At 36.0% G+C, this 20,575-nt stretch overlaps 1 protein-coding gene across 2 annotated transcripts; it reads left to right on the top strand.

Annotated features, from left to right (window-relative positions):
• Nucleotides 1-677: 677 nt before the first annotated feature.
• Nucleotides 678-20,493, top strand: LOC110763282 (ARM repeat superfamily protein). Of its 2 annotated transcripts, XM_021966038.2 has the most exons (51): nucleotides 678-837; nucleotides 930-1,020; nucleotides 1,137-1,191; nucleotides 1,311-1,442; nucleotides 1,533-1,604; nucleotides 1,769-1,859; nucleotides 1,991-2,086; nucleotides 2,686-2,764; nucleotides 2,874-2,937; nucleotides 3,147-3,250; nucleotides 3,474-3,579; nucleotides 3,853-3,942; nucleotides 4,352-4,429; nucleotides 4,580-4,647; nucleotides 4,732-4,831; nucleotides 4,948-5,118; nucleotides 5,431-5,520; nucleotides 5,659-5,724; nucleotides 5,875-5,970; nucleotides 6,059-6,133; nucleotides 6,327-6,386; nucleotides 6,880-6,969; nucleotides 7,228-7,349; nucleotides 7,586-7,715; nucleotides 7,800-7,879; nucleotides 8,736-8,871; nucleotides 9,633-9,714; nucleotides 10,587-10,732; nucleotides 11,162-11,242; nucleotides 11,342-11,442; nucleotides 12,246-12,484; nucleotides 12,566-12,675; nucleotides 12,873-13,001; nucleotides 13,142-13,216; nucleotides 13,302-13,435; nucleotides 13,576-13,648; nucleotides 14,099-14,230; nucleotides 14,510-14,691; nucleotides 14,778-14,900; nucleotides 15,296-15,356; nucleotides 15,462-15,557; nucleotides 15,788-15,888; nucleotides 16,264-16,369; nucleotides 16,883-16,996; nucleotides 17,128-17,202; nucleotides 18,058-18,156; nucleotides 18,433-18,504; nucleotides 18,590-18,675; nucleotides 18,774-18,867; nucleotides 19,612-19,719; nucleotides 19,809-20,493. In XM_021966038.2, the coding sequence occupies exons 1-51, from the start codon at nucleotides 798-800 to the stop codon at nucleotides 19,977-19,979; spliced, it is 5,172 nt and encodes a 1,723-aa protein (XP_021821730.2). In that variant the 5' UTR covers nucleotides 678-797; the 3' UTR covers nucleotides 19,980-20,493. The 2 variants fall into 2 exon arrangements, with proteins under 2 accessions (XP_021821730.2, XP_021821738.2); XM_021966046.2 differs by lacking the exons at nucleotides 678-837; nucleotides 930-1,020; nucleotides 1,137-1,191; ... (2 more) ...; nucleotides 1,769-1,859; nucleotides 1,991-2,086 and adding an exon at nucleotides 2,372-2,506.
• The last annotated feature ends 82 nt before the right edge of the window (nucleotides 20,494-20,575 follow it).

The following is a 20,575-nucleotide window of genomic DNA, read 5'->3' as shown; positions in this document are numbered from 1 at the left end:
AACCCAGAAACTTGACTAAGGAAGCAATTGCTCCGAACCAAGGATTTTCTTAAGGTTTTGTCAACCTTTGTAAAGATGGAAAAAAAACTAGTATGTGCCTGTTTTACCAATTTTATCCCCATTAAAAGAAATGCATAACAAATGTAATAGAAGGTAAACAAGTAATCAGAATTTCTTTTTCTGAAAATTGAAATTATATGTTTTAAAATATGAAGATGTTTAGATGAACACATGTCTTTTTGTGAGTAGCTGGGGATAGTAAGAAGACTCACTTTCAAATTAGACACCAGACTGCCGAATAACGAAAAATAGATAATGTCACTTTTACCCCTACTAGAGAACCGTTATAAAGGTCGTTTGGTAACTCAAATTTGTCCTTCCCAATCCAATAAGGAAATGGTATTTCCGCAAATAGAAAATGAAATGGTAAATATCATATGTGGCCTTGACCAAAATTCCATGAGGCCCTCAAATGGCTGCCACAGTGTCACCCTCTTCAGCGCGATTAGCCCAAAGCCCATTATCTTCTACGGCTGCTGGACGTTACGTATATATGCAATCTGGGCCTAATTTTGACGACTGGGTTCTTCAGAGGCAAACAGTTCCCGCGGGTCTGCCCAGAGCTGGAAGTAAAATTATTCACTTGAAAAAGATGGCACCGAGTTAGATCTGTGCGGCAAAACAATTTACCGTTTACCGTTGAAAGTTTGCGGGGCAAATAGCTGCAGGGTCGTAAGCCGTGGCTTCTTCTCGAACATCGCTCCCCTTTTCTTCTTCTTTTTTCTTCTGGTTCTTCCATGGCGTCGTCAAGCTCTGGAAGTTCAATTCCCGCTCTAGGTACTTTCATTCTAATTTATTATTATTATTATTTTTCACATTGACACTCTCTGATCTTGAAAATTTGACCGTTTGGTGAGCTATCATCGCAGAGGCTGTTCAATTTCTGGTTTCGTCACTTGCTGATGAATCCCCCATGGTCAGAGAGGCCTCCATAGCCTCGCTCAAGGACATTGCTGCGCTGTACTCTCTCTCTCTCTCTCTCTCTCTCTCTCTCTCTCTCTCTATATATATATATATATATTTATATATAAATTGTGTGTTTATATGTGTATATTGAACTGTAATTGCCATTGCAGGAGCCCTCTCTTAGTTCTCGATTGTTGCTCGGCCAGTTCGCGAGGAGGACGTCGGGTAATGTTCAGTTCTTTGTGTCTATTTCCTTGGAATTGAAGTTGGGGTTTATTTCGATATATTTTCAATTGGAATGTGTGGTGTGATCGGGGTTTTTATTTTTACTATGACGGGTTCAGCGTTTTGGTAACATGGCTGGGGTTTTCCAAGTGATGGCATACGGAGTCAGAGCCTTAGACAAGGACGAAGTCGACCCTCTTTTCATGTCTAAGATCGCGAAGATTGCCACCGCAGAGATCATCTCCTCCAAGGTACCTTGTGTTCTTCATCCGGATGATGCTCCGTTGATTTCTTAGTGGAACTACTTGCATGATTTAATTGAAGTGTTTTGTTTGATATAGGAGCTCAATACAAACTGGCAAAGAGCTGCATCAGGCCTTCTTGTTTCAATTGGCTTACATTTGCCAGACCTAGTAAGTTTCTTAGTGTAAGCAGAAACTCACATTTTCCTATCTTACACTTATGCTATAACTTCACTCACTCTCTCCCTCTCCCTCCCTCTCTCCTAGTTCTCCCTGAGATTCTTCATTAACCTTTTCTTCTACTCTGTTTTTCTTTTATTTTCTTAATTTGGCAGATGATGGAAGAAATTTTTCTACATTTACCTGGGCCAAACTCAGCTTTACCAGCTATGGTTCAGATACTAGCAGACTTTGCTTATGCTGATGGTTAACTATTAAACTATCATTTTGTTTGTGCTTTTTGTGGAGTTTGGGGTTTTCATATGTTATTGCATTTCTTTTTTGTCTTAAACTAAAATGTGTCATACCTTATTTCTTTGGCTTTAATTATATTAAAGCATTGCAGTTCACCCCACGATTGAAAGATGTGCTTTCACGGGTTCTACCTATTCTTGGAAGTGTACGAGATGTCCATCGACCGATTTTTGCTAATGGTATGCTGAATTGTCTTTGGCCTCTTTCTCCTGTTGAATTTCTCTTTGCCTTCTAATATTGTGAAGTGAAATTGGAGTTTAACAACATGTTTTCCGGTCTCCTTGGAATTAACTGAAACAACTTCATCAATCTGGCCTAAAAAAGAAAAAGAAAAAAACTAAGTCTATCTGTTTGAAAGAGAAAAAAGGAAGAATATCTTAAATTGATTAACTCATGGTTAACATGCTTGATTGCCTGGTCCACCATGGCTTACTTAACCCATTCTTGTTTTAGGTTGGTTTCTAGTTTGGTTTTCTATATATGACTGAGTAATGCTGTCCAAAGCATGGCATCATTGAATTCATAAACACAGAGATGCTGGCCATTAGTTTGCGATTAATTACAAGACTCTTCCATGTGCCTGTTTTTACGTCAAGTTTGTAAGAAGTGTTTATTTGGATTGTAATTTGCAGCACATTTTCCGTTTCAATCTCTCTCTCTCTCACTCTCTCTCTCTCGTGCTAGTATTTGACACAGGTTCAGTAAAACGGTTACTAAGCTAATTTTACTCAATTATTTTCCCTATTCATGTTCACTGTCTTTGTCCTATTCTTTTCAGCTTTTAAATGTTGGTGTCAGGCTGTTTGGCAATATAGTCTTGATATCCCTTCGCAGTCACCTCTGGATGGTGACATCATGTGAGATCAAGTTTTTGTTGTTCGTAGTGTTACATTTTCTTCAGTCCTGGTTCCTTTACTTTTCGTGTGCTTGTTTCATATTTTATGTCTAAATGACTAAAAACTGCAGGTCATTTCTGAATTCTGTTTTTGAGCTTTTGTTGAGAGTTTGGGCGGCTTCACGGGATCTAAAGGTTTGAAAAGTATTTTTGCTCTATTTCTTATTGTAATATCTCACTATTTTCCATTGCGATTCTGTTTTGTTTATCTCCATTGCTACTTATTTTCTTTTTTCCCTGGATCTATGGCATGCTTTTTTCGTTCTTTTCTTTTTTTGATAAGGGAACCCATTGCATCATTTTATTGACATGATCTGGTTTTGATTAAACTCTTTTTTGAGTAGGTTCGCATATCTTCTGTAGAAGCATTAGGTCAGATGGTTGGCCTTATTACCCGGGCACAATTGAAGGCGGCTTTACCCAGACTTGTCCCCACAATATTGGAATTGTAAGATTGATTTGTCATACATTACTTCTTCGTCCTGGCTGTATATGTTTATGATTCTGCAGTATACATATATGTTTTATGTACAAGTCTTTGTTAAAATAGTTTCTTTCTGGTAGTGTGCTTATATATTTTCAAGGACAAACATGGATACACACATCCTCACTAATTTCACATCCATACACATCGATAAGGGTCGTACCTTTTTCTTTCTCCTGTCAATCAGGTATAAAAGAGATCAAGATATTGCCTTTTTGGCCACATGCAGTCTTAACAATCTCTTACATGCTTCTTTACTATCAGAAAGTGGTCCTCCTTTACTTGATTTTGAGGTATGCACACTATACCACGTTCTTTTGTTTTTAATGAGTTTGTTGGTTCTGAAGTTTCAGAATACTGCTTTTGCAAAGGTTGAGCTTGTTGATGTTTTTTTTTTCTGGTACAACCTTGTTACCAATTCTCAAGGAGGAGGTCATAGTGTACATCATAGGCTTTAATTATCATAAGTTGTTTTCTTTGTTGGGCTACTACTAATTTTGTTATGCATGTGCGAGATGAAAAAAATAATCTATTTGGTGCTGGTTTGTTCTCATGATGGTTTGCAGGAGCTCACAGTCATTCTATCAACACTCCTGCCGGTGGTTTGCATCAATAATGACAACAAGGAGCATTCAGATTTCTCAGTTGGACTGAAGGTGTGAAAATGTATTTCTTTATGATTTGTTGAGAGTAGAATCCCAGATCATGAGTTAAGCCTTGCCTTACATTCTACTAATTTTCATTATGAGTATTATTATTTATTGGTATTAATTTTCCATCTGTCAAATTGGTTGAATTTTGGAGATCTTTTCTTTACATCTTGCCTTTATGTGTACTTTATATCTTCTTCCTTGGATTAGCTAGCATGTTTTATCCTGAATAACTTTGACATTTGTGTAACAAGTAGGATCATTTTCTGTTCTTTTTTCCCAGAGCAACAAAAGTTGCTTCCTGCCTTTTGCTTCATGGACTTTGTCCACATAGTTTTCTGTGGTTTTGTGCTGATGTCGATGGCTAACTGTTTCAGTAGTTAATAATTATGTTACTTCTTTTTCTTGTGGGCAGACATATAATGAAGTTCAACGTTGCTTCCTGACAGTTGGTTTGGTATACCCTGAGGATTTATTTGTGTTTCTTATTAATGTGAGTATCATTTTCTTCCCCAAGTGTTTATTCTTATTGCTAAGTATTTATCTAACATACAAATGAAGTTGGTGTTCTTTTTCTGTATTAGTTTTCAAAGTATAACTAAATTTTGGTGGTCTCTTTTGTTTTGTGCATGTCTGCTACCAGAAATGCAGATTGAAGGAAGAACCTTTGACGTTTGGTGCGCTATGTGTTCTAAAACATCTCTTGCCAAGGTTTCTTTACCTTCTGTTGCTTTGTCAGTGGCCTCTATTTTGATTCTCTTACATGATCTGACATCCGTATGATTTTATTTGGAGGCTATCTGAAGCTTGGCACTGTAAACGGCATAATCTTGTTGAAGCTGTACAATTCTTGCTAGATGATCAAGATTTAGGTGTCCGAAAGGTGCTTTCAGAGGTATGTCGTATTAATTGATTGTTGTAAGCCTTGGGTTTTTCTTTTCTGCAAGACTTTCAGTAAAACACTTATGTCATTCCTGTCTCCTAATTTCAGATTGCTTTCCTTTGGTGTAGTTGATTGTTGTTATGGCTTCGCATTGTTACTTAATTGGTCCGTCTGGGGAGCTGTTTGTGGAATATCTTGTCCGCCATTGTGCTTTAACAGATAAGGATAGTAATGACCTTGAGAGGTCCAAGGATGCATCAGGCAACCCCTATATTCCTTTCCAATACAAGAGATTGGAGGTTTGCATCTGATTCTATTGATTCCAAAACATAAATGCTGCGACTGATCTTCTTAACTACCACAAAAGAAATTTATATTTTGATGTTCTTAACATTTATCTAACATTAGCAAGAAAGAAAATGATAAAATCTTGATGATATATGGCCCTGAAAATCTCTCATGTCAGTTACAGAATAAGGTGGATTTTTCCTTTAATATTAAAATCATAGCGCTTTCTAAGGGTCAGATTTGTGGAGGAGATTCAAGGTGTTTATAGGAAAAGTAAAACTTGTTGCCTAATATAGCATTTAATACTAGGTTGCTCTTCTTAGGTGAAAACTGGGACACTTTGTCCAGCAGAGTTAAGGGCAATCTGTGAAAAAGGCCTTCTTCTGCTGACTATTACGATCCCAGAAATGGAGGTATGCCAAATTGTCAATTCTGCATTCAGTACATCTGCTGTTATCTGATTGTTTGAGCTTCAGAAGGGGTTTCTGTGTATAAGTATAAATGGTAATGTTATCTGAAATAAAATTAAAAACTTTTCTATTTTTGTGCAGCATATACTTTGGCCTTTTCTGCTGAAGATGATTATTCCACAGGCTTATACTGGTGCAGTTGCTATGGTAGGACTTCCTCTGCATCCTCATATTATGCCCCTTTTTTTGCATGGAGGTTATTTTAGATACCCAAAATTCAGCTGTTTTATTTGAATGCAATTTCCCAGTTTGTGGGGGTGTAGATCTCATGAATTTTAACACTTTCTGCTGCTACAGGTTTGCAGATGCATCTCAGAATTGTGCAGGCATAGATCTAATAGCAATACCATGCTTGCTGAGTGCAAAGCTCGTGCTGATATACCAAATCCTGAGGTAGATTTCTTGCTATATTGAATTTTAGACTTCTTGTGCACTACAAGACAATTGATCTCAGCAACCCTTGTTTTACTTGTGTTAATAGGAGCTTTTTGTTCGCTTGGTGGTGCTTTTGCATGATCCTTTAGCAAGGGAGCAGCTGGCGAGTCAGATTTTGACAGTAAGCATATCATAATCATATTCCTTTTCAGCGTGTTTTTAGCTTTTGTCTTAAATTAGAAGGTTTGGAGGAATTTCGTGTTATTGTTTATGCTATTTCTTTTCGAAAAATAAATAAATGATATTGGTAATGCTCTGGTGACCATTCACCTTATATTGGAATAGTCTATAATTCTTCATATATTGCCTTGCAGGTTCTTTGCTATCTGGCACCTCTCTTTCCAAAAAATATCAACTTGTTTTGGCAAGATGAGGTATATCATCATCATGCAGCTAAAAAATTACGTATTTGAGTTACATTTGGAAGGTTTTATGTTGGAATTTATGTACTGTCATGTTCTCATGAACTTCATTGGGTTAAAAGGTGGTAAATACCCTTGTGACAAAATCTTTTCAGAAAGAGAAGAAAAAGTAGTATCTGATGATGATCTGATTTGTGTTACCCAACTTCTATTGTACCAAAGTCCCTGCTATTTCAGTTTTTTTGTTTGTTCTTTCTTTGGGAGGAGAAGAGAGGGGTGGGGGTTGTTAGGTTTCTGTTTTGTTCCTGATGGACTTTTCTTGTCCATCCTGTTTTTGCAATTTCTTCTATATTAAAATTGTTGTTTCCTGAAAAAGAATTTGGAAAAAGATTGCACAACTAAGAATTTACCTTTGTTTATGTGTTCTATTCTTTTTACTCAATTACAGTAAAAATGAATGACTAGTAATGCAGTCTAATTAATTTTGTTCTTTGGTAAGCTCTAGATTCCAAAATTAAAGGCATATGTTAGTGACACAGAAGATTTAAAGCAAGATCCTTCTTATCAAGAGACTTGGGACGACATGATAATCAATGTAAGTGCAATTGAACTTTGAAATTCAGTGATATCTATTTCATTTTTCATAAGTATTCTTGATTTTTGGGCAAAAAACTCATTGGCAAAGTTTTCAATTTTTTTTCTAACATGTTTCTGTAACGTCATAGTTTTTTCATCTTCCTTATTTTCTTTGGAATGGGAGCAATTGGGTTCATGTTGTAAATTGGTAACATATAGGCTCATCCAGATTTCATTGACAACGAAGATGAATTAATCACTTTGATTTGTGTGACAGTTTTTTGCAGAATCTTTGGATGTGATTCAAGATTCTGACTGGGTGATACCCTTTGGAAATGCAATTACCAAACAGTATGGACTTTATACATCTGATGACGAACACTCTGCACTTCTTCATCGGTATTGTTCCTTCCAAGCCAGTGTTTCTTTACTAGATCTTTACTAGATATGGGGAAGCAATGTTATATTCAGTATTGCTTTATTATGCTCCAAAGAATTTATGATGCTTGCTGAATATTAGAATGTGCACAGTATCGTTGGGTGGCTTACTTTTGTGGTAGATTGGGGTTTCCACTATTGTATCGATTGAGTTGGGAGGTGTTTTTAAAATTTGATTATTATCTTTTCTATTGCAGCTGCTTTGGTGTGTTTCTTCAAAAAGTGAATGACAGGGCCTATGTCCGTGATAAGATAGATTGGATGTATAAACAAGCTAACATCACAATTCCAACAAATAGGCTTGGTTTGGCAAAAGCCATGGGGCTGGTATCTTACTATTCATAGTTAATTTTCTACTCTTTCCATCTTTCCAGCATTTTTTATTCATTCCTTTTGGCCTCCCACATCCAGGTTGCAGCATCCCACTTGGACACAGTCCTGGAAAAGCTAAAAGGCATTCTGGATAATGTTGAGCAAAGCATTTTTCGAAGGTTCTTGCCAGTCTTCTTGAATGCTATATATATACATTGTTAGATTCTCTGTGTGTGTGTCTCTACTCTACCCCAAAAGCTTTCTAGCTTTCTTTCTTTCTTTCTTTTTTTAAAGGATTTTGGTACTTCTCATTGTGCTGATTACTTTATTCATGATTTTGTGCTTTTCACTTGTTCTCCAGAGTATGTTTGCAGATCATTAAGAAATTGCCATCATGGTACATTCAAATTAAACAAAAAGAAATTCGGGGTTGAAAAAAGTAATTATGTGTTTACATGATGAAAAGCTTTATGCTGTTCATTAGTACACCGCATACATTGAAACTGTGCGAACTTCCTCCTTTACCGGTGAAAATTTCGGACCACCACTTTTAAATTTCTCCACTACCTCCAAGACCAGGCACTGGGATATTGTGATTATGCTTCTGGATTTAATAGTCTGTCTTCCCTTCAAAATTTTGGGAGGAAGGTGGAGAACATGCAACAATTATCATCTGCAAGGGTTTTTTTTTATTCTCCCACAACATGTTGTATCTATAATGCAAGTGGAAACTTTAAGGTGGAATTCTCTAAAAACATAAAACTAGGTAACAATTTACCTAGCATGAAACAAATGTCTATCAAATAACTTTTAAGATGTGTTCCTTTTATATTTTCAGTAAATGTAGTTACCCATTTAAAAAAATTGTGAGAAATTGTTGACCGTGATGCAGTATACCTTCATTTCTTTGTTTTATTATTTATTTATTTTTATCTTTTCTGAGTTCGAATTGGAAATTTAATTTTTTTATGGGTGTAAATATATATTTTCTTATCGTATACAACATAAACAATTTTGTTGCTTCATTTATTGCAGATTCTTATCTTTTTTCTCTGATGATTTTAAAACCGAAGAATCTGATGATATACATGCTGCTTTGGCTCTAATGTATGGATATGCTGCAAAATATGCTCCATCAACAGTAATTGAAGCCAGAATAGATGCACTTGTGGTATGATGTCTCGTCCTTTTCTTATCCCCTCTAACAATCAAGAAATAAAATATTCCTTTTTTCTCCCTTCTTTGTACTCTGTGAACTTATATCGTGATTCGTTAAAGTGTTAATATTATTCAAAATGTAAAAGTCTAAGAATAGAGAGCAGGTGCTCACTCTCTGTATGCTTCATATAAGCTTAGCCATAGTTTCTGGCCAGGGATGTGGTTGATACAGTTTGTTCATTCATACAGATACACAAATATACATGCATTTCCTTGACTAAGAATAACCAGTAGTTGTATTTCTTTAGTATAATGTAATGTGAGTGTAGACTCACACAGATACTGGAAATGAAGTCATGTGGTCTCATGGCTTGAATTTTAGTATAAAGCAATCTGAGTGTACTCACACAATATACTTGGAGTATTAAGTCACAAGGTCTCATATGCTCGCGCACAAATTCACTCATGCACGTCCATGTACATACAACAAGAAGCACATTTAAAAGAAACTTTGGCAACCTTTTCTCCCTTTGAAAGTGTAAATACATAATGTACTAAGAATCAATGGCATGAAAAGAGGAGATTTGTATAATATAAGTTAGTTAGGTTTGCCACATCATTTTGGCGGTTTAATTTTAATGAGAATTTCATAAAAGTTTACAAATTCCAGGTTCCTATTGCTTAGAATTCTGACCCTATAATGAATTTAAAAAGGCCAATTTATTTATAAGTAATCATAAGAATTTATAAATTGATTACTTATTTTTAATGCAGGGGACTAATATGCTCTCACGGCTTCTTCATGTGCGCCACCCTACTGCAAAGCAAGCAGTCATTACTGCTATTGATTTACTCGGTTTGTCGAAATCATTAGAAATTGGGTGTCATTTTTACACTTACTTATTTTTAAAGCTGCTGCTGTGGGCTTGGACTTATTGTGTTTTGTTAAGGTTTTTAATATGCTCTTTATATGAAAATTTTGTTGATAAAACTTTGGCGACTTTCAGTTTATAAACCTTGTTCATTTCCATGTTTTTGTTTATAAAAAAGTTTGAACTCCCAAGAGCTTGTTCCTCTTGGGTTGGTTTACATCTTGCTAAGAGTAGGTTGTCTCTTGAATTGATTCTTTCTTTTTAATAATCCCAGGGAATTTTGTTTCTTTCATGCGTGTTTCCATAGAGATTGGGGCCATATGCGTGACTGATTCTTGTTCATGTGGTGCTTGTATAGTTGATTCCAAGGGTGTAGGTCACATACTTTTTCTTTTGGTTAAGTAAACATACTTTCGTTGAAGAAAATCTGTGTAATGGTACATAGTTGACAAACTAAGTCTTCTGATCAATGCCTAAGAGTAATTACATCCACTTGAGAACATCATGAAATATAGACAAAACCCTCTAAGATACAACCGCTTCCCATGCTAATTTCTTTTTTCAGTCAATGGTCCAACTTAAACTCTAAAAGAAACATAGGCGATGACATGATAGATACTGCTTATGTAGTAGATTGGGTGATGGTGTATACATGTTTTGTTGTAAAAGGCTTGATATTTGCCATTATTGTGAGATATTATAATCACAATCCTCAAAATAGGATACAATTGCTCTTGTATAATAGGATGCAGTTGCTCGCTGGACACATTTCTTATGTTCTGTGCTATATGGTTTAGATGACTTGCGTTCATTAGTACAATGCAACTTTTCAGAAACTTATGTGTTGATATTTCAGGTCGTGCTGTCATTAATGCTGCAGAAAATGGTTCATCATTTCCATTAAAAAGAAGGGACCAAATGCTTGACTATATATTAACTTTAATGGGACGAGATGACAGTGAAAGCTTTTCAGATTCTAGTCTGGAACTTCTGGACACGCAAGTTAGTAATATTTTTGGAGTTATTGTGTTTGTTTTGCCTGAAAAACCACGGAAAAGAAGTAAATTCTGGGAAAACACAATTTTCTAGGTGTTTGACTCAATTTTCCACAATTTAGGGAACCATATTTTTCCTAAGATTAGGAGAAACCTGGAAAATGTTTTGGGGGGATATTTTCCAATACAACTATAAATATAAATTTTTTAAAACTTAAAAGTGTTATTAAATCTACACTTATTTCCTTTTAGAAATTATTCCTTTGCAAATCAATGCCGTAGAAAAATGAATACTTGGAAGGAAAAAATTTCACTAATATATTTCCAAGAAGAAAATGATTGCTTGGTAAATATTTTTGAAACAAACTCCCCAAATGTGATGGTCAACTTCTGTTGTACCTTTTCCAATTTTCTCACTCTTCATTAATTTCTACAGGCCCGTGCTTTAAGTGCCTGCACTACATTGGTCTCTGTGGACCCAAAACTAACGATTGAAACCAGAAACCATGTATTAAAGGTTTGCTGTTTATTATGCTGATGCACTATTTGTAACTGGAAACACACTTCTTGATTGGTTGTTGCTTAATTTTTTTTTTTATTGTGATAATTTTGACAGGCCACCTTAGGGTTCTTTGCTTTACCAAATGATCCAATAGATGTCGTCAATCCTCTTATTGACAACCTCATTACTCTCTTGTGTGCAATTCTTCTTACAAGGTATATTAAATCACATATATTATGCTTTTCGAAAGTGCTTATTCTTCTCAAACATCATCCTGTCATCATTTTGAAGTCTTGCTCAACTGCTTTGCTTTTTGGTTTTCTTTTTGTTTCCTTTTTTTGTGTGAAAGTTACCAGATGCTTTATCAGGATTCTTTAATAATTTTGGAATATATACTAAATCATGTTATATGTGATTTTCTATTATTAATTTATTCAGTTGTGAAATATTTGACACCTGCTGGATAAGACTATGGGTTTTCACTCTGGTAGGGGTTGACGATATAAAAATCTCACATCAGGAAATTCTAAGCCTTGCATCTCTCAATATATAGAATTTTAGCTTCTTCAGTCATTGTCAACCGGTTTTGGGTTGGACAGTCTCTAACTCTAACGTGGTATCAAAGCGGGCAGTAATATAAGTGCCAGGTTCAATTTGGTCACACATGCTCTGCACCACCTAATATAAGTGATACAGATGTTTCACTTAGTAGGCCATATGTGAATTGTAGGCTTCTCCATTCATTGCCAGTTTGTTTTGGGTTGAAGGCTCCAACTTTAACATACGTATAATGTGTCTTATGTATCCAAGTGTCTCTCTAAAACATACATATTAGCTAGCTCCTTTGAGTTATATGTGTTAATTTTCTTTACAATTTGATGTATAATAATTATGAAGTTATATGTTTTATGAATTAATTAATTAGGGAAATTCTATGGGGTTTATGTATTCCATACATATCTGCTTTATTTACAATGTCATGCATATTGCTTCTGATTAGCATTATATGACAATTTAGTGGAGAAGATGGGAGAAGTCGAGCAGAGCAGTTATCGCACATCTTGAGACAAATTGATCAGTATGTTTCTTCACCTATGGATTATCAAAGGAGAAGAGGTTGTCTTGCAGTACATGAGATGCTTCTCAAGTTTAGGACAGTTTGCATCACTGCACATTGTGCCCTGGGCTGCCAAGGAAGTTGCACGCACAACAAGAAATTTGACCGTAACTTGCATGGGAACTTGTCCAACTTACCATGTAAAAATGTCTCTTGAAACAGCTTTCCCTTTATTTTTTCTTTTGCCTACCATTATTCTTATCATTTTGTTCAACTGCCAGCGGCTTTTGTATTGCCAAGTCGTGAGGCCTTGTCATTGGGAGACAGGGTCATTATGTATCTTCCACGTTGTGCAGACACTAATTCTGAAGTTAGAACAGTCTCTGCTCAGGTAAGGTTTTTGCAGACTTAGCCTTTTTTTAAGTGTCACTTAAGTTACATTTGGTTAATCCCCTATAGTAAAATATGTTACCCTCATTGTTATCTGGAAATGCATATGGATATCTAAATATTGTTTCTCAATTTGGCTGCATGTGACCTAACTCTCTCTCTCTCTCTCTCTCTCTCTCTCTCTCTCTCTGTGTATAGATTCTTGATCAGCTTTTTAGCATCTCACTTTCACTTCCACGGCCTGAAACTTCCAGTTATGGTGTGGACATAGAATTGTCCTACAGTGCTTTATCGTCCCTTGAGGATGTCATTGCTATTTTGAGGAGTGTAGGTTCATTGCCAGTTCTTTTCATACATTTTCCTGCTTTCTTAATTTTTCTTCTGTTCTCTCATCATATCTTTCATGCGAAACCATGGGTGGACAAATGTAAAACTATGGAAATCTTTTGGTTCTTCTATATTCCCAGGATGCTTCTATAGATCCATCTGAGGTTTTCAACAGAATTATTTCCTCTGTCTGCATATTACTGACAAAAAACGAGGTAATTGCTTTTTTGATGAATATGTTTTTCAAAATTGAAACCAGTAGTCCAACAACTTCATCTTATTCTTGAGGAATCCTTGCAGCTTGTAGCTACTCTGCATGGTTGCACATCAGCTATATGTGATAAGATCAAGCAATCAGCTGAAGGGGCCATTCAAGCTGTAATTGAGTTTGTCACAAGAAGAGGGAATGAACTGAGTGAAGCTGATGTTTCAAGGTTACCAAATAATGAAATTTTAAATTAGTAACATATTTCAAAAGGGAATACAGAATGTAGAGAGCTTTTCTCCTTTTGATTAAGAAATTGATTTACATGTTCTCTCACTTTGATAGTATATATTGTGTGTGTGTCTATAGGACGACCCAAGCTCTGCTGATGGCTGCAAACCATGTAACTGAGAAGCATTTACGTCAGGAAACTCTTGCTGCTGTATCTTTTTTAACCTATATTATATAGACCATCCCCTTCTTAAAAGGATCCCTCTTACTATGAAAGAAAGGGACCACCCTATTTGGGCCTATCTCGCAACGTGCTCCAATGATCTAAACTGTATATCTTTGGGTCTCCATTCAAGGATCATCCTTCGAAAAAAAATCAACCAAGTAGGAAAGTTTTTAGCCATTTGATTATCATGGTAATTTTCACTGCTTATGGGAAAAATTGTAATTTTCTTTTCATAAGAAGAGGAATCTCGCTTTTGGAGCTGCTTATCTAATCTCAGTGTATAACTCTTTATTGTTGCCTGTTTTAACCTCTTTGCCGGTTGTGTCAGAAACGTCAGTACACTTGTCTATCTTTAATCCTTACTTCTGATAGGTAGTTCCGTTTTTCATTTGGTTCTCTTTCCAATATTTGTGAAGTATCCTTAACTGCCAGAAGATTTCTTCTCTAGCTGAGAGCACTAGTTCGAAAGTTGTCTTCAATGAAGTTTTGGCTACGTCTGGAAGGGATATAGTAACAAAAGATATATCTAGACTACGTGGTGGCTGGCCAATGCAGGATGCATTTTATGTGAGTCCCACGTGGCTTTCAGTTAGGATATTTTTATCTGTATCAGAGTTTTTGTTTACTGAAATATTACCAATAAAGTTCAAAAGGTTATATTGCTTCTGTTGCAATTGAGAATTGTGGTTGGTTGACCAAACATGAGAGAGAGAGAGAGAGAGAGAGAGAGAGAGAGAGAGAGAGTATGTTCTCCTTGCTTTGGTTTGTTCAGTTTGATCTTAACAGTATTTATTCAGTCTTCTTCTTAACTTCTTGTAAGTTTATTATTTGACATTTGTCCTGCAGGCATTTTCCCAGCATACAGTTCTTTCATCTTTGTTCCTGGAGCATGCGATAGGTGTCTTTGGCCAGTATCCCATCCTTAAAGGTGATTCAGTAAAAGGAGACAGTCATAGCCATTTGGTTGACAGTCAAATGGAGGATGACATTCTACAAGCTGCTATTATTGCTGTCACTGCATTTTTCAGGTTTCTAGAATTAGCCTTGGTTATCAAAATTTCAGATGTATTTATTCAGGTTAGTCGATTTTATTATGTTCCACTTTTTTTTGTAGGGGTGGTGGTAAAATAGGCAAGAAGGCTGTTCAACAAAATTATGCCTCTGTTCTTGCTGAACTCACTCTCCAATTGGGAACTTGTCATGGTCTAGCTAGCTGTGGTCAACATGATCCATTACGGTAAGCATCTAGTATCCACATTTTTTATATATGGGTAATGTTATGTTGCCAGACAGTTTGACAAGATTAGATGCTTGTGTTGCCAGATTGGGAATCTGGACCACCTAATTAATGGCTCAGATTCATAGTCTGGAAAAAAGAGCATGTCCGCTATGTATATTTTGTTCTTTTTCCAGAGAATTTGACGTGTTAAGCTACCAGATTGTCAGTTAAGACAGCACATCCAAATACGATTGTACCTCTTGTTTGACAGTTTGATGCCAACATAACATGTCAGACTCTGATTGGCAATAACTTACCCTCTATAAAAATCAACACACACATGTGAGTTGTAAGAATGTGTAGAGTTTAACTGTTAAATTTGTTATTTTGTCCCACTTTTGATGCTCTTGCAGGGCTCTTCTAACTGCATTCCAAGCGTTCTGTGAATGTGTTGGAGATCTTGAGATGGGAAAGGTAGAAAAGGATATAAAGACAACAATTACTCAGCTATTTTATTATGGATTCTTCAATTGTTTCTTGCAATCTGAAGGGAATGTAATTTAGATATACTATCTTTAGATTCTGGCTAGAGATGGAGAGCATAATGAAAATGAGAGGTGGATCAATCTTATTGGAGACATAGCGGGCTGCATCTCTATAAAAAGACCAAAAGAGGTAATATGGTTGACTTGAGATGATTTCATATTATTGTTTTAAATATCTAGTTTTATACTGTGATCTTTAGTGGAACTTATTAGTTGAGATGAAAACAACATATGACAAATGACACTAGGTGGAGACTTCTAAGAGATAAATGTTTAAGCTGTGTTCTACTTCTATCACATTATAGTGAATTTGTTGATAGTGGTAGCTTGCCAATTTCTTATGGACACTTTTTTTTAAAGGTTCAAAGCATATGTGTAATTTTAAGTAAATCATTAAATCGACACCAAAGATACCAAAGGGAAGCTGCAGCTGCTGCATTATCAGAGTTTGTCCGCTACAGGTATGCGCAATATGTCAATTAATGCTCTTAATTTTTTATTGGTTTCATTTATTTCACTTTATTTAGTATATAGGTTATTATTTATTTCCATGATATGTATTGTTATCGTGGTTGTTGCAAACATTGTTTGCGTGAAATGTCATTGTTGATAATGTTGTTACTTTTCTGTTCACCTTTGTGATTACTGGGGCCTGTATCATTGTTCCTGTCCATAATAACAATTGTTTGCTCTCTTTCCTTCAGTTTCTTGTGTGCTTTTGAGATTCAATTTAGTTCTTTGCTTATTGTTAGTTCAGTTGCTTTTTTGTGTTATTAGTTAAAATGATTGGTCAACTTTTTATTTCAAGTTATTAAATAATATTTTTGACAATGCAGTGATGGATTTGGCTCCCTATTAGAGCAGATCGTGGAGGTGTTGTGTCGACATGTATCAGATGAGTCTCCAACAGTTAGGCGCTTGTGTTTGAGAGGACTAGTACAGGTTTCCCGATTCTTACACACAATTGTCAGGAATGATTGTTTAGATTTTTATGCATGCTTCTCTTTCCTTTGTTTTTCTTTTATAATTATCAGTTTTTGCTGAAAAGCTTTCCATATATGAATATGTGCACTTCTCACTTCACTCATTGGTGTTTGTATGCCCGTGCTTTTAGTTCTATTTGTTTTGAGGTAAACATTGCATTGCTTGTTGGAAAAAGAATTCTACTGTGGTATAGAATGTCATACATTTTCTTTGGCTTTCAAGAGAAAAGAGTTGTTCGATTTCTTTTGGACTTTGGACGATGTTTTGTAATCATATGTCCATTCTCAATCTTGGCTTACTTATCTGTGTGCCTGAGAAAAATGTCTGATTTGAACATTTTTGTTTGATTGTTTGTCCTTCATATAGAATTATATGCCTATGGATCTTATTATTATTTCTTGTTGTATTCTACTCTTATCTTCATCCTTTGCACTGTGGAGGAAATGACATTTCTCAACTTTTGAGTTGCAGATACCCTCAATCCATATGTTGCAGTACACAACTCAAGTTCTGGGTGTAATATTAGCTTTACTCGATGATTCTGATGAATCTGTGCAATTAACTGCAGTCTCTTGCTTACTCACGGTGACTCCCACTCCCTTTTTCTCTCATGCATGTTTGTAATTTAATTTTTAAGAATTATCTTTTGATTACTTTTCTTTTTCGTAATCATTGCTTTACTATCAATTTTTGAGTACTCATTTCTCATGTATTAGATGCTTGAGTCATCACCCAACGATGCAGTGGAACCCATTTTGCTTAATCTTTCTGTACGGCTTCGAAATCTTCAGGTGCAGTACTTCACTCTTTAATAATACTGTTCAAGAAATTATTTATGGTTCTTGGTACCTCCTTTGTTACCATATTTTGATTCTGTATGATAAAATGTTTCCAAAATACTTGTAAAGTTGCTTACTTGAACTACTTGTCTTCAAGGATATGTTGGTAGTTTATATTTTAGGCTTATTTATTGTTTTCCCTGTTGTGCTTTACCGAAAATCTCAATTTCCCCCCTACATTTCAATTGGGTCAATGTGCCACCTGTGATATCATTCGTGTCCCACGTCCCCCATTCCTCCAGTTTTCAATGTTCAACATTGATTCTTTTTAGCTAAAGAGGTTGCCAGTAGTATCAGAATTTGCCAACATCCTGGTGACATATATATCACTGGGGATGCTGGCAACACATGGAAGGATAAACCTTCCACTCCCACATCAATGCCCGCACTCTTAAAAATTTGGTAATTCATTACAAAGATCTAATCATGAACGTTTCCTTCCTAAATTAATTTTGTTGTTGAGTCTTTGGAGGAGCCGATGATAACACTTTCTATAAATATTCTTCAAATCCCTTTACTTTGCACGTACTAACCATGACATAATGCTGGGAAAGGATTAAAAAGCCTCTTCTAGAAATGAAGGGAGGAGGGACTTTGGTAAACAGTGGAAATTAACTTTTGAGGGATGTTCCCAGAAGTTATTTTTTAAGAAACTAGGTTGGAACAGTCTTTAAATTGGGCCCAAGGATACCATGCATGTTATATCACTTAATATTTGGAAATAAGTTGTCATCTTGCATGTTGTTTGGAGTATGTTTCATTTGATTTTGCTCATATGTAGCCTAACGTACCACATGTTTGAAACAGATATGCATGAACCCAAAGATGCGAGCTAATGCTTTTGCAGCTTTTGGAGCACTAAGCAACTACGGAATTGGGGCACAGCACGAAGCATTTCTTGAGCAGGTCTCTCACTCATTCTGATCCTATGAAGAACTAACTTTGTTTCTTTCATATTTAAGAACTGTACCCTCTTTCTTTGATGACCCATGAATGGTCAATGTGAGCATAGACATTATTTAGATTATCATCTTTCATGGTTTAAATTTTTTTGGCTGTAGTTTACTCAGTTATTGTTCTAACTTAACCACTTGTTTAATTATTTATGGGTAATGGAATAACTTTCCAACTTAACAGGGGTTTACCTATAAAAGCTCATATAGTTGTAATTTCTTTTCTCAGGTACATGCTGCCATCCCACGCTTGGTCCTGCATTTGCATGATGATGATGTTAGTGTGCGACAGGCTTGCCGGGTAATTGGTTAAAATCCCTTTTACATCTTCTGTGCATGAAGCTTTACAGAGACATTTTTGACTTATTATTTCTATTGATAAATAGAGTACTCTCAAACGAATTGCCCCCTTGCTGGAAATGGAAGGATTGTTGCCCTTGTTCAACATGCATTGCTTCAATCATGATCATCGGTATCCCTTGACATATTTTGAGGCCGAGTTTATGAAATGATTATGACAGTAAAACTTTATATGGATACCTGAAGTCACACCAACTGTTCTCTTTTCAGAACTGACTATGAGGACTTTGTCAGAGATCTCACAAAGCAATTTGCTCAGCATCTTCCCTCTAGAGTTGATACGTACATGGCGTCGACAATACAGGTTCCCATGCTGGAAAGCCTTCATTTTTTTTATATGAAAAATATGTCTTGGTTGCCATGTTAAGTGAATGTAATGCATATTTCAACTGAAGCATGAGATAGCCTTAACCCTGCTAAGGGGTGGCTGCACCAAATGCCTATCCAAAAGGAAAGTTAAGGGTTCACTGTTTCTCCTACTCCGTACACCTACATCTCATCTTAGATCCTACACCTTCTAGCCTTCTACGAACACCTGCATCCATTTCCTTTAGAGCTTTTATAACTTGAAATTTTTTACCATGCTGCTCACTCCACCAAATGGTCTCATCCCTCTTGTGCTTGTTTGGGGTCTTAGCCTTCTGTCATCACACCAAGCTGTTTAATATCAATATTCATGTTAAACATGTTAATTGACTGATTTAAATTGGCATATCATGAAGATTAACGCTTGCTATATGCACCAAGTTGGCTTGATAAGATGGTGTGGCAGCTTGCTTGGCAAGCCACTGATGGCTTGTTACATGCTGGGGTAGAGTAGTGTGATATGCATAGAGTGCCATGTAAGCTGTTGCATCAGTTTCCAATCTAAAGTTTCTACAAGTTTTAGTGTTTTTCCTATCATAAATAATGGTTGGCCTTTAGAGTACTTTATGAATGTCCTGTGATTTTATGGGTATAAGCCTAGCACTTCAAATGGTTATGTTACCTGTTTCCTTTTTTGCAATATGTGTACCAAAAGACTTGTCTTGCATTTTTTATGTTGCAGGCTTTCGATGCACCATGGCCAATAATTCAGGCAAATGCTATATACTTGTCCAGTTGTATGCTCTCTCTGTCAGATGATCAGCACATTTTGACTCTCTATTATGCACAGGTCAGTTTCAGACAAGCGCTATTTTTTTATGACATAGCAAAGACTAACATGGGATATTGATATTCACAAAGATTCATGGCTTCATATAGGTATTTGGAACATTAGTAGGCAAAATGAGTAAGTCAACAGATGCGGTCGTGAGAGCAACATGTTCTTCTGCTCTTGGTTTGTTATTAAAATTCTCAAAGTCATCCTCATGGAAAGCAGCTCGAGTTGATCGTGTGGAATCAGGTCGAAGAAGCCATGATTCTTCAGCCTAAAATAAAGCAGAAATCTATAAAGGAGAAATTCAAATGGTCATCTTCATCTGTGTACTTGAAAACATATCCCCATGTTTGATGACTCGGATCCTGGATGACCACAAGTTCCAGAGTTTGAAGAAAAAGCAATGCATGAGGGAATGTGGAAGTCATGATGTTGATTTTCAAGGTGCAGAATGAAGCAGCTAGGGTGAATGTTTAGAGCTCTGCATTGATCTCTTTAGTATGTAGGGTTATCAAATATCGATGTCTATAATTGTAAGTGACTTGTGCCAATTTCTCAGCTGTTGTAAATCATGTCAATTGTAGCCTTGTCGGTTGTCAATCCATAATTTGTGCTTAGGGTCATCTGTGTATTTCTTTGTTGTAGATTTATGTGATATGCATAATTTAGACTTGTCTTGTAACATTATGCCGATTTACCCAGAAACAAGTGAGTCTGTAAAATATTTGTAAATTCCAATGTTTAAACATACTATCGGTTATATGTGAACCATTTGTCACTTCATTTGCATATGAATTTTGTCACGTGATCCAGTTGATTTTGAGTTGAATGCTCTAAAATCACCTGAATTTGAAGATTTTCATCGAATTAT

This window comes from Prunus avium, chromosome 7 (genome assembly GCF_965620075.1).
Source record: "Prunus avium chromosome 7, drPruAviu1.hap1.1, whole genome shotgun sequence".
Classification (NCBI taxonomy): domain Eukaryota; kingdom Viridiplantae; phylum Streptophyta; class Magnoliopsida; order Rosales; family Rosaceae; genus Prunus; species Prunus avium.
This window is presented reverse-complemented; position numbering and strand designations above follow the sequence as displayed.